The sequence below is a fragment of the Cyprinus carpio genome, chromosome A10, assembly GCF_018340385.1.
Source record: "Cyprinus carpio isolate SPL01 chromosome A10, ASM1834038v1, whole genome shotgun sequence".
In the NCBI taxonomy this organism is placed as follows: domain Eukaryota; kingdom Metazoa; phylum Chordata; class Actinopteri; order Cypriniformes; family Cyprinidae; genus Cyprinus; species Cyprinus carpio.
In genome coordinates this window covers 16,903,000-16,914,873 of record NC_056581.1, presented here as the reverse complement: position 1 = coordinate 16,914,873, position 11,874 = coordinate 16,903,000, and the positions used below count along the sequence as shown (strand labels likewise).

General features: G+C 34.7%; 1 protein-coding gene across 4 annotated transcripts; it reads right to left on the bottom strand.

The window, feature by feature from the left end:
* Positions 1-810: 810 nt before the first annotated feature.
* LOC109097441 (metal transporter CNNM3-like) lies at positions 811-11,814 on the bottom strand. Of its 4 annotated transcripts, XM_042765470.1 has the most exons (10): positions 10,257-11,814; positions 9,184-9,327; positions 8,942-9,100; positions 7,211-7,380; positions 6,022-6,118; positions 5,350-5,480; positions 2,907-3,033; positions 2,598-2,662; positions 2,327-2,345; positions 1,034-1,169 (listed from the first exon to the last, which is right to left on the bottom strand). In XM_042765470.1, the coding sequence occupies exons 1-8, from the start codon at positions 11,638-11,640 to the stop codon at positions 2,613-2,615; spliced, it is 2,262 nt and encodes a 753-aa protein (XP_042621404.1). In that variant the 5' UTR covers positions 11,641-11,814; the 3' UTR covers positions 1,034-1,169; positions 2,327-2,345; positions 2,598-2,612. The 4 variants fall into 4 exon arrangements, 3 of the variants coding, with proteins under 3 accessions (XP_042621403.1, XP_042621404.1, XP_042621405.1); XR_006161017.1 differs by having other exon boundaries at positions 2,327-2,662; XM_042765471.1 differs by lacking the exon at positions 2,598-2,662 and having other exon boundaries at positions 10,257-11,813.
* Between the last annotated feature and the right edge of the window lie 60 nt (positions 11,815-11,874).

Below are 11,874 nucleotides of genomic sequence, written 5' to 3'. Positions count from 1 at the left end.
GCATAAGAAACTTGTTTAAAAACAACAACACAAACTTAATTATTCCAAACATTTGATTGAGTGTAGGCTGGAATGTTGTAAAAACTATATAATAAACTATACAATAATAATAAGCTACTAAGAATGTTCAACCAAGCATCTTCTAGGACAAGCCGATGGAACGGATAGCAGATTCATTACAACGGAGGTTTTAGGTTAATTACCCATCTACACAAGGTTTCTACATTTCAAAATTAGATACAACCTCCAAAACATGGGGGTTTTCAGTATTGCTAAGATTTACTTTCATGTTAAACCAATGGAATGGTCAGGTTATTCCAGTATGGGAAAGGTTTGACATTTTTTTGTTCAATGGTTCCTTTTAGAACCGTTCGCTGAAAGGTTCTTTAAGGAACCCAGAATGATTCCTTTTTGGAAACTTTATTTTTAAGAGTGTGCGAAGAACATTTTAAAGAATTCGAAAGAACCTTTTGTGGAATGGAAAGATTCTATGGATGTTAACAATAAAGAACCTTTATTTTCTTTATTGGCATCTGTGGAACCACTATACAAAACCTTTATTTTTAAGCGTGCACTTCCCCAAAGGTCTAAAATCATATTTGTGATCAGATTTGTTTCTTTGTTTCTGCTTTTTTGTCCTTCACACAGAGAGGCTGACAGCTGCAATGACTATTAAATGGAAAAAACAAGATTACGTGTTTGGAATGACATGAGGGTGAGTAAATGGCTATTTGAACCCATTTTGGCACATTAGGGCTTGACAATTCAGGGCTGGAATACTGCTTTTATGATACGACAGAGATTGTAAAATCTTGGCACACCATTTAATTTAGTAGCACGTGCACACGCACACATCTTGAGGAAACAAGTGAGCTCAAACAGAGCACAGAGGAAGTGACATCAGAGGGAGTGGCTGAATAAGCAGAACAGTGTGAACATATCCCGTTTGACCAGAAAGAAGAAGTCTTTTGTTTTTTCCTCAACAGTCCTCCATCTGGCTCAATCGCTGCATTCCAGGATTAAAAGATTCACTTAAGATGACAAAAACAAATTAGCTGTCACAATAAAATCCTTGTGAGTTCTGCAGGAAGGTCAGGTAGAAGGTCAAAACGCTCCTCTCTGGCTGTGAAGCTCCTCGTCTGGCCTAGATTCCTGGCTCTTGCTGGCCCCTGCAGAGCACGGGGAATCAGAATGAAACCATCCGTCAAAAACACTGATTCATCGTTCCCTGCTAACGTGTTCTGACATCATTCTGTGGACAGTGTCCAAAATGAAATTTAAAACTGAAATGGTTGATGGATTAAGAGGCCAATGAATCACTACGACTTCATCAGAAATTTGTTATTATTAGTAGCTTATCAGTAGATGTGTGGTTAAAAGTCACATAAAGTTCACACATACAGTGTGTGTGTGTGTGTGTATATAAGCAAAAGTTCAATAACTAATCTGTACTGATAAGAACTGATTTAGAGATTTTGGCTGATAGTAATAATTATTATATTATGACCAGTAACTACAAAATACTTTTTTTTCTGTTTAAGATTTTTGTAGTAAAAAAAAAAAAAAAAAAAAAATAATATATATATATATATATATACACATATACATGTATAATAATTACAAAAATAAACTTTATAAACTAAGTTTTAATATAATATTGATATCGGTAGTCTTTCTTTCTTTCTTTCTCTCTCTCTCTCTCTCTCTCTCTTTCTTTCTTTCAACCTGTTTAGGAACATGTCCAGGTCATATTTTACCCAGAATCAAAAGACATATATAAGAAATAATATAACATTATTTTTGTTGACAATTAAGCCCATTGTAATTAGTGCATTATTTTTTCCTTTTGAATATATATATTTTTGTTTTCTCATTTTCAATCTTATTCTCATTCCTGAAATGAAGTCAATTTACTGGTTGGAGGTAAAAACAAAAATACAGTAAAGTATTTTTTTTTGATGGCACAAACAATACTAATATGATGTATACATATTTTAAAATTTTAATATTTATATAATTGGTTTTTACTGTAATGAAAATGACAGTATAACACACATAATATTATCTCTTAATTTTGGGTGAAATATGACCTGGACATGCTCCTTTTGTGAGATTCACCCATTTACTATTTGAATGAAAATAAATAAATAAACAAAAAAATTAATAAATACTGATGATATACATATATTGGAATATCAGACTATTATATTATTACATCAAAATATTATTTGATATAATTTATCAATCAAACAAACAAATAAATAAATACAAAATTAAATTAAATTAAATATAACATTTGTAAGAGTTAGCAGTTTGGTAGACCTACCTGGGCATTTATATCCTGTCTGAGAGATTAATGTGGAGGTGCCAACAGACAGCATTAATATAGAAGAGGGTTACTTTGGAAAACAGTGGCATTAACAAATGAGGAGTGAGAAAACACTGACTTAAGCTCACATCAGTGATGCATTCAAAGGTAACCAGTGACATGCACTGATGTATCATACCAACCACCTGCTGGCCCTCTGTGATGCTCCGATGTGCTGATGGGAGACATGTTTCTAACGTAACACACCATGCTTATCACTTGCATTTACCTCATGCAAAGCACACTAACAGTAGTTGTCAATTGCGTCAAAGAATGAAAAGTGGAGCTGAAAGTCTAATGGAGATAAAAAGAGGGAGAAAATGAAGGGAAGGAGAGAAAAAGACACAGAAAGAGAACACAGTCTTAGTTCAGCAGAAGAGAGCGATGCAGATTCATAGACATTCCCGGTCGACCTGTTCTTGCATGTTTAGACTCCACAACATTCCAACGCAAGCCAGTTACACAGGAACACAGGAAGAAGAAAATACACAAAATCAAAAGAGTCATGCATGTGTGCCGGTGTGTTCATGCGACGTACCTTGAGTGGTGTTTTTTTCGTTCAGGAGTTTGGTTTGACTGTTGGGCAGGATCTTGATTTCAGGCGGGTCGGGGCTCTGGGCCACCCGCGATGCCATCACGGCATTGAGGTACTGCAGACGGGTCACCTGTGGGACACGGCCCCATTTTAACAGCAGAAACACAAAGCTGAACTTTTCTGAAGGTCACACAGGTACATTACTGATGTGTGACGAAAAAGTCCATCATTTTTCAAAAAAAAAAAAAATATTTAAGATCTTGTTGAAAAATAAAGATGTACACAACATAAACAAATTCACACACACAAAAAAAGACAAACATACAACACTGTGCACTTTAATCTTTCATGAGGGAAATTAACTACAAGTGCATAAATCAAATAAAAAAATTACAGTACAATATAAAACTGCTGACTTTGATTTTAGGTCTCGAAAAAACTATAAACTTTTTATCTGTTAAAAAAATAAAAAGTATTTGCTAAAAATCATTTTATATATATATTTTTAAAGTAGTTTAAATATAATTTTAATGTTAAGATATTAACAATAATAAAATAATAATAAAATGTGTAAAATATTAATATATATATAAAATATATTTAAATATATATTTTTTAAATAGATATGTAAAAATATTTTAAAATGTTGAAATAATAATAATAAATATTTAAAGATATTTAAAATACATGTTAAAATAATAATAATAATAATAATAAAAATTTTAAATGCTACAATAATTAAAATAAATAAATATTTAAATATATTTTAAAAATGTTGAATAATAATAATACAATATAAAATATAATATAAAACTGTTGACTGATTATAGGTCTCGAAAAAACTATAAACTTTTTATCTATTAAAATAATAAATAAATACAATTTGCTAAAAATCATTTTATATATTTTTTTAAAGTAGTTTAAATATCATTTTAATGTTAAGATATTAACAATAATAAAATAATAATAATAAAATATTAATATATATTTAAAATATATTTAAATAATTATTTTTTTTTAAATAAAATGTAAATATATTTTAAAATGTTGGTATAATAATATTTTTTTTAAAGATATTTAAAATACATGTTAAAATAATAATAATAATAATAATAATAATAATAATAATAATAATAATAATAAAATGTTTTAAATGCTACAATAATTTAAAAAATTAATATTTAAATATATTTAAAAAATGTTGAATAATAACAATACTACTAAATATTTAAATATATAGAATGCTAAAATAATAAAATAAATATACAAATATTTAATGTAATAATAATAATAATATTTAATGTATCTTTTTAAATGTTAAATTATGTAAAATAATATTATGTAAGTTTTATTTTAAAAACAACAACAACAAAAACATGCATTGAGGAATCATGCACAATAAGAAAATAAAGTCAATTTTGATTCATAAGCAATAATCCATGATCAAATACAACTAAATCCGTATTGGAACTAGGGATGGGAGATATCTTATCGTTTGTGATATACCGGTAAAAATTCTCCCCAGGATAAGAATTAGTCTTCCCGCGATAATAATGATAAAATCTAGTTGTTGACGTATTTCTGTGTGCGACTGTGTGGAGTGATGTGAAGGAAGGCGAACATGAAATTGAGCAGCTCCTTCTACAATCTGGAACAGGTTTGGATAACACTGTACAGTGCGACAAAAATCGCTCTGAGCCTTGAGTAAATGTACTGCAGTAGCACGTGTGCAATACAGTTTTACATGTGTATGAGTCGTTTACAAACCTGTCGTCCAACAAAGATATTATTTATTGACGTGCTTTTTCTCCATATTAACTTCATAACATATTCGAGTGTTTGAAATAACTTATTTTTGAGATCAGATGTGCTTTCGTATCAGAATAAGGCAGAAATCATACTATTTTATAGAATTATATACAGTGATAAAGGCTATGTCGATTACCATTGCATTATGAATACACTTTACAAATACCCAAGATTGCTTGAAGAACACAGACCATGTATTTTGTGCAATTGCATGTTTGTCTTCAGGTTTCCTCAGTCAAGATTTCTCTATCTGTGTTTTATTCAGCTACAGTGATCACTGGATACCTCTGTCTATATTAGTGATTTCCTGGAGCATTACTTCTACTGTGCATATGTGGAGTTTCTGCGCAAGGGCGCCCTCCGGCTTCCAGTATGAATTAAACAGTTGTGTGTACTGCTCACCACACCCTATTTTGGGTAAAAATAGGAAATATAATACTTTTCTCTAAAAAAAAAAATCAGGATTCCCTAAATTATCGTCATTGATATCGTTATCGCAATAAATATGAGAACTTATCATGATACATTTTAAAGCCCATATCGCCCATCCCTAATTGGAAAAGTCAAGTCAAAAACACCACAAGAATAACTACAAAGCTAAGTGAGCCGAGAGCGGCGTGTGTTGATCTGCGCTCACCTTGATGAACTGCAGGTCTGTGAGGGCTCGGACTGTGTAGTCGGGACAGTAGCTGGACGGGCTGGTGGCGTCTCCCAGATCAAAGGGGTCTCTGGGGGACTGACGCTGCGTGGACACCGGAGACTGGTGGACTGATCACACAAACAATCATCACAGTCCATATACCACACAGACTGCTGACATTCACAGCAATAACACTGTGATCCCAATCAGACGTTACGCAATAAAACAACAAGTGATAAATCTTATCACTACCTCAGATGTTTATCTGAGTTTTCTGCTACCGCATAAAATGATTCCATCCATATGTTTGGATTGTATGTTTGTCGTGTTGCGTTGGGTAGCTCTGCCCACAGTGAAATCTCATTGGATGCACACTTATCACTTCATGCAGCATTTGACTTTCAGTCAGGTCAGAAAACTCAAGAGTTTAAACTCAACATCTAAACAATAGTCCCATATAGTCCTTTTGCTTTCAAAACACACAAGGCTTGCAGAATCATATCAGCTGGTTTTTGTTTTGTTGCTCTACAGTTTACAACCAAAACTGACAGGAATGTCTTTGACTATCGTGCATTTTTATGCCAACATTCATGAGTCACACTTTGATTAGAATGGTGAATTTGGATTGGATCTGGGATTACCATAAAATCACATATTAACGGGACAAACCTGAGGAGGGAGCTGTGAGCGCTGAAACGCCGTAGTAGGTGAACGCACCGTTCTCAAACTTCAAACCCTCTTTTCCGATCTCCACCTCCACACGGCCCTACACACACACACATATGATTGAAACATCACAAAAAATTATAAGAAATACACACATTTTATTTTATAATTCAAAATATATATTCCAATAAATATGAAATACAGATATATTTATTTCGATATTTTTAGAATTATATATATATATATATTTATATATATATATATATATATATATATATATATATATATATATATCAATATTATATATCAAATAATTAAATCAATTTTATGTTATAAATATTTTAAATATATATTTTTTTGTTAAAATAATAATAACGATAATAATAATAATAAGTCATTATTAAATTATCAATGTTAAGTCATCAAATATTGACATGTTTAAAAATATTTGAAATGGTGATATTTTAATACATACTACCAATAATACTAATACTACAGTACTAGTAATACTAACATCATATTTCAAAAACACAACTAACAAATATTTATCAATGAATAAATATTTATGTTTTAATTTTAATTGTTAAAATAATAATAATAATAATAGTTAATATTAAATTAGCAATATTAAATAATAAAATATTGAAATCTATTATTATGATTATATTTTAATAAATAAAAAATACTACTTCTAGTACTGCTAATATCATAATTATCAAAATACTAACAAATACTTAGCAATGTTTAAATATTTCTTTATATTTTAAATATGATTTTTATTGTTAAAATAATATTAATAATAATAATAATAATAATAATAGTTATTATTAAATTCACAATGCTAAATGATCAAATATTTTAAATATTTTACATATATTTAAATGTTAATATTTTAATAATAAAGAAACTATATCATATTTATCAAAACACTATCAAAACATTCTGATAGATTAATAATAAACAATTCATTTTTTGGTTATTTTTAGTATTATCAAACTATCAATGTTAAATGATCAAATATTGAAATATGCTTAAAATATTATTTTAAATGTTCATATTTTAACATTACAATACTTCTACAACTAGTAATAATATCATGTTCAGGTATTGTATATTGTATATTAGCACTGTTATTTACACCAGTGCTTATAAAGTGTTGACATGCACACACGTGTCAGACACCGTGTCGCACCTGCAGCAGCAGAATGAAGTAATCCACAGGGTGGTTCCGCGTGTACAGGTAGTGATCAGGACTGAGTCGGTTCGCGGGGTCAAACTTCACTTCTTGGTTGACGCTCGGGTGCCGCAGCAGATGAAACAGGACTCTCTCTGACACGCGCTGCGGGCTGAAGTGTTCCACCTCTGAAACAGAGCAGGAGGTGCCTGGTTTGAAATCACCTCCATTAACCAGCACAAATCATCCTGCCATTGATCCGAGAGACAGGGGATGTCCTTTAAAAGTTGAGGCTTGTTGAGACAAACTTCTTTACCTCTTTATTCAGGGCTTGAATTTTGGCGAGGGATTGCGGATAATTCTACTGATTCCCGCAGTTTCTGCGCTTGTAACGCGGGAAATTCCCGCAAATATTTCAACGTGAAAGACGCAAGCGACAGATGACGGAATGTTTCATTTGCACGTGCTTTTTAGTCTTACAGTTCAAACATTCAAGTGCTCAATTCAGTACTTGCGCGCTCTGTGACTGTGAGACGGCTATATACAAAAAATAAACTTTGCCGGTATACAGGCTATTAAGTTCATACAAACAGCTGCAAACAAAACTTATTTGTAACAGTTTGATCTGTGCGTGAGGTCTTAAAGAGACAGCAACAAAAATAAAGACTTTATTCAACAATTCCTTTGTCAACAGTCTCCTCTGTGTCTCTCCATATCACCGTATGCTCTTCTGTATCATCCCCGCCACAAGGATAGGGTGATATGGAGAGACACAGAGGAGACTGTTGACAAAGGAATTGTTGAATAAAGTCATTATTTTTGTTTTCTTCGCTTACAAAAGGTGTTCCTGTTGCTTCATATAACCAAGATTGCACGTCTGATGGCGCATGGAGTATTCTGACGATGACTTTCATACCTTTTATGGACCTTGACACTGTTATTTATTTGGCAGTCTGTGGGACAGTCACAGGCCTCCCGGTTTTCATCCAAAATATCTTAAAATGTGTTCCGAAGATGAACGGAGCTTTTATGGGTTTAGAACGACATGGGGGTAAGTGATTAATGACAAAATTTTCATTTTGGGGTGGAGTATCCCTTTAATGTTTATTAATACATTAAAGACTAACCAGTGTTATTTTTAAGTTAAATGGATTATTCTGTTTCTGTGGTATTTCTGTACCTAAATATTACTGTTAAACCTATCAAAAATGTAATTTATTCCTGTGATGCAAAGCTGAATTTTACTTCTTCAGTCTTCAGTGTCACATGATCCTTCAGAAATCATTCTAATATGCTGATTCGCTGCTTAAGAAACATTTCTTATTATTATCAGTGTTAAAAACAGTTGTGCTGCTTCATATTTTTGTGGAAATTGCGATGCATTTTTTTCAGGAATCTTTTGTAACGTTATAAATGTCTGCACTGTCACTTTTGATCAATCAAATGAGTCCTTGCCAAATAAAAGTATAAAATGCTTGAATGGTCTTAATTCATGATAAATGAGATATTGTTTTGTGATTATTAATATTATTATTATCAATAATAAATGCATTTTTTAACATTGGTCTTTTATTATATAGCAACGGAGCCCTGTGCATGACAAAAATTGATTTATGGGGGGAACGAATTACTGACTATTGAAAAAAAAACAATCTTCACAAAACATGCCTAATTTTTCCAAGACCGTGGGAACCATGGTAAAATCACTGTAACACACAGACTTATCGGTTGATTTGAAAGCAATCAGACCTCGGGACAGGAATCGGTGGGTGGCCAGCAATAGTTGAGGTGAGGTGCGGATCTTTGGTTCACCCTCTGGAGGTTTGAAGATGGAGAACTCGTCGTGAACGCTGCGCGGCTCCAGAGGAATCTCCACCGGGGCCATCGGACGCTTCACCTTCATGTCCACTGTGGAAAAACACAACGCATTATAAATCAGTTTAAATGCGGCGACAGGGTTCAGCTCAAAAACACATCAAGCAGCTGCTCACTGTAGCCGTCAGACTCGTCCAGGATCTCAGATTTGATGATCTCCTCAATTACGTCCTCCAGCGTGACCAGACCCAGAACCTCGTAGAAGGGATCTCCTTCGCCCTCATTATTCACCTTCTGAACGATGGCCAGGTGCGAGTTCCCTATGAAGACAGAGAGAGAACATATGCTTTAGTAGAAGTTTCAATAACTGCATTCAATAATTCATCATTATTAAATCTATGATTAATAACAAAAAACAGAATTCTTATTATACAGTGAACATTCATCTTCAAAAAATATTTGACAAAACAAAAATGCAGTGATTAACCAATCAGAATCAAGAAATAAAGAGAGATGTGTAATAAACACTGATATATAAACACTGTTTTACAGGTATTATAACATCAAAATATAAAGAATTTAGAAAAAATATCAATTATTAAAATATAAATGAAATAAACAAATAAAAATATTAAATATTGATATGCATTCAAAACCAGTGCAAATATTGCTTAACATTGTTAACTAGTTTGAAGGCATCTGTTTAGGATTATCATGCAATCAAAATGCTAATAACACACTCTAACAGATTAATAATAATGATAATTAGAATTATTATCCTTATTGCTAAATATTTTATAATTTTAATAGCATTTTTAATGTTAATATTTTAATAAATGCTAATATTTTATAAATAATACATTCTAAAAAATGTTTAGTGCAAATAAAAGCTCAAATATTTATACACATTCATTATTAGCCTAATCAGGCCAACAGCAATAATTATTCTGACAATAATAATAATAATAGTTACAGTAGCAATACTGCTACTAATAATAAAATTGTAAATGTTTAAATATTAATAATATGAAAACACAATATCGGCCTGTCATAAACAGATACAAATAGTTTGAAGGCATCTTCTTAGGATTATCAAGTTATGAAAACACTTCAAAAATAATAATATACCCCAAATATTATAGGCATTCAATATTGGCCTTGTCAGGTCAATAGCAATAATGGCAGATAATTGATCAAATATCGGTCAAACACCGATACTCATTGTTTGAAGGCATGTGATTTGACATGCCTTTTTTGAATTCCTCCAGCATTGCATCCAGCTTGGTGTCATTAAAAACAAAATGCAGAGGATGGTTGTAGAACTTGGTGATGGTGGTCATGGGAGTGCGGTCCTCCGGGTCAACCAGCGCCAGGTCTTTGACGTACAGGATTTCGATGATGTTGGACCTCTCCTCCTCGTACACCGGGAAGCGAGTGTAACCGCTCTGCATGATCTCGGACATGGTGTTGAAGTCCAGCACGGCCGTGGAGGGCAGCATGAAGCAGTCTTTCAGCGGGGTCAGGATGTCCTCCACGGTTTTGGTCCTGAGAGCGCCTTTACTGAACTCCACCTTGACGAACTCATTATACGGATCGTTCACACTAGTCCGAATCATTTCCATGGTTTTCTCACGGATGCCGACGGTGCTCACGTCCCGGTGCAGGATCAAGTCCAGCAGGAGGCCGAGAGGACAAGAAAGTGGACACGTCAGGATGAGACAGATCTGGGCCAGCCATATCAAACCCGGTGCCATCTGGAACCCATAACCTGAACATACAATATGAGGAACCAGCTCAGCCAGGAGGAATATGAGGACGCCACTGGTGAACACAGCGGGCACGATGGACCCATAGAGATGGTACAACAAGACGCCGAGCACCGAGTGACCCAAAGCACAAATGAACAAGAGCGAACAAACCAGAACGTTTCCTCTCCTCCGGATGGGCTTGAGGCGCTTGGCCGCCCGCTTTTCATCCTCTGAACCGCAGCTGTGCAGAACATACAGCTCCAGTGGGTCCAGCCACAGCAAACTCAGATTCACACATCTGACCACACTGCAAAGCAAACCCAGAACCACGACCACCAAAATCAGAGCCCATAATGGAATGGAATCTGATGGCACAGCCGGGTTCTTAATTATCAACTTGTCCGACCCGAAAGAACCCCATGTCTGGTTCTTTAAGACGCAGAAATGATGGAGCACAGGCTCTGCATCTTTATTCTCCGGATCGGATGCTGCAGCTTCGGTCTGGACTTCTATAATCCCGCTGTGCTCGTCATCCGACGCGAACGCTCCGCGCACCCGGAACACAGAGGAGTTGCGGCGTTCCTCCAGCGCGCACGGGTCACCCGAGCCGCCTCCAGCCGCGGCGAACGCGACCCACGGCCAGGTCTCATTGGACAGGTAAGACCCAAACAATCTGAGCTTGAAGGTGGTCCCGTGCGGAGCTACGAGGACCCGCTCGCGCATGTACACCCGCTCGTTTAAATTCTCCAGGCGCAGTCCGTAAACCTGCGTTTCTTGAAGGTTGCAGGTTCCGAACCCGCACAGGAACGATATGATCAACGGCAGACGCAGTTCCGCCAAGCTGACCACCATATTGGAACAGGGCAGCCTGGCTTTATGAATCATGTGACGCTGATGTTGTTGCTGCTACGCTACCCTCCTACTTTTTCAGTTGTTTTCATATAAAACGGTGAGGGAAACTGGCTCGGTCCGGCCGCCATGTTGGCTCCGTGATTCTTGAGAAATAGGCACTTGCCCCTGAACTCTGGAGCCACAATGAACGCAGTTTCTTTTTTGCACTGCCGCTACGTCGTGTCCACAATGGACCAATGACAGAAGAGCAAGTGCTCGCTTGACCAA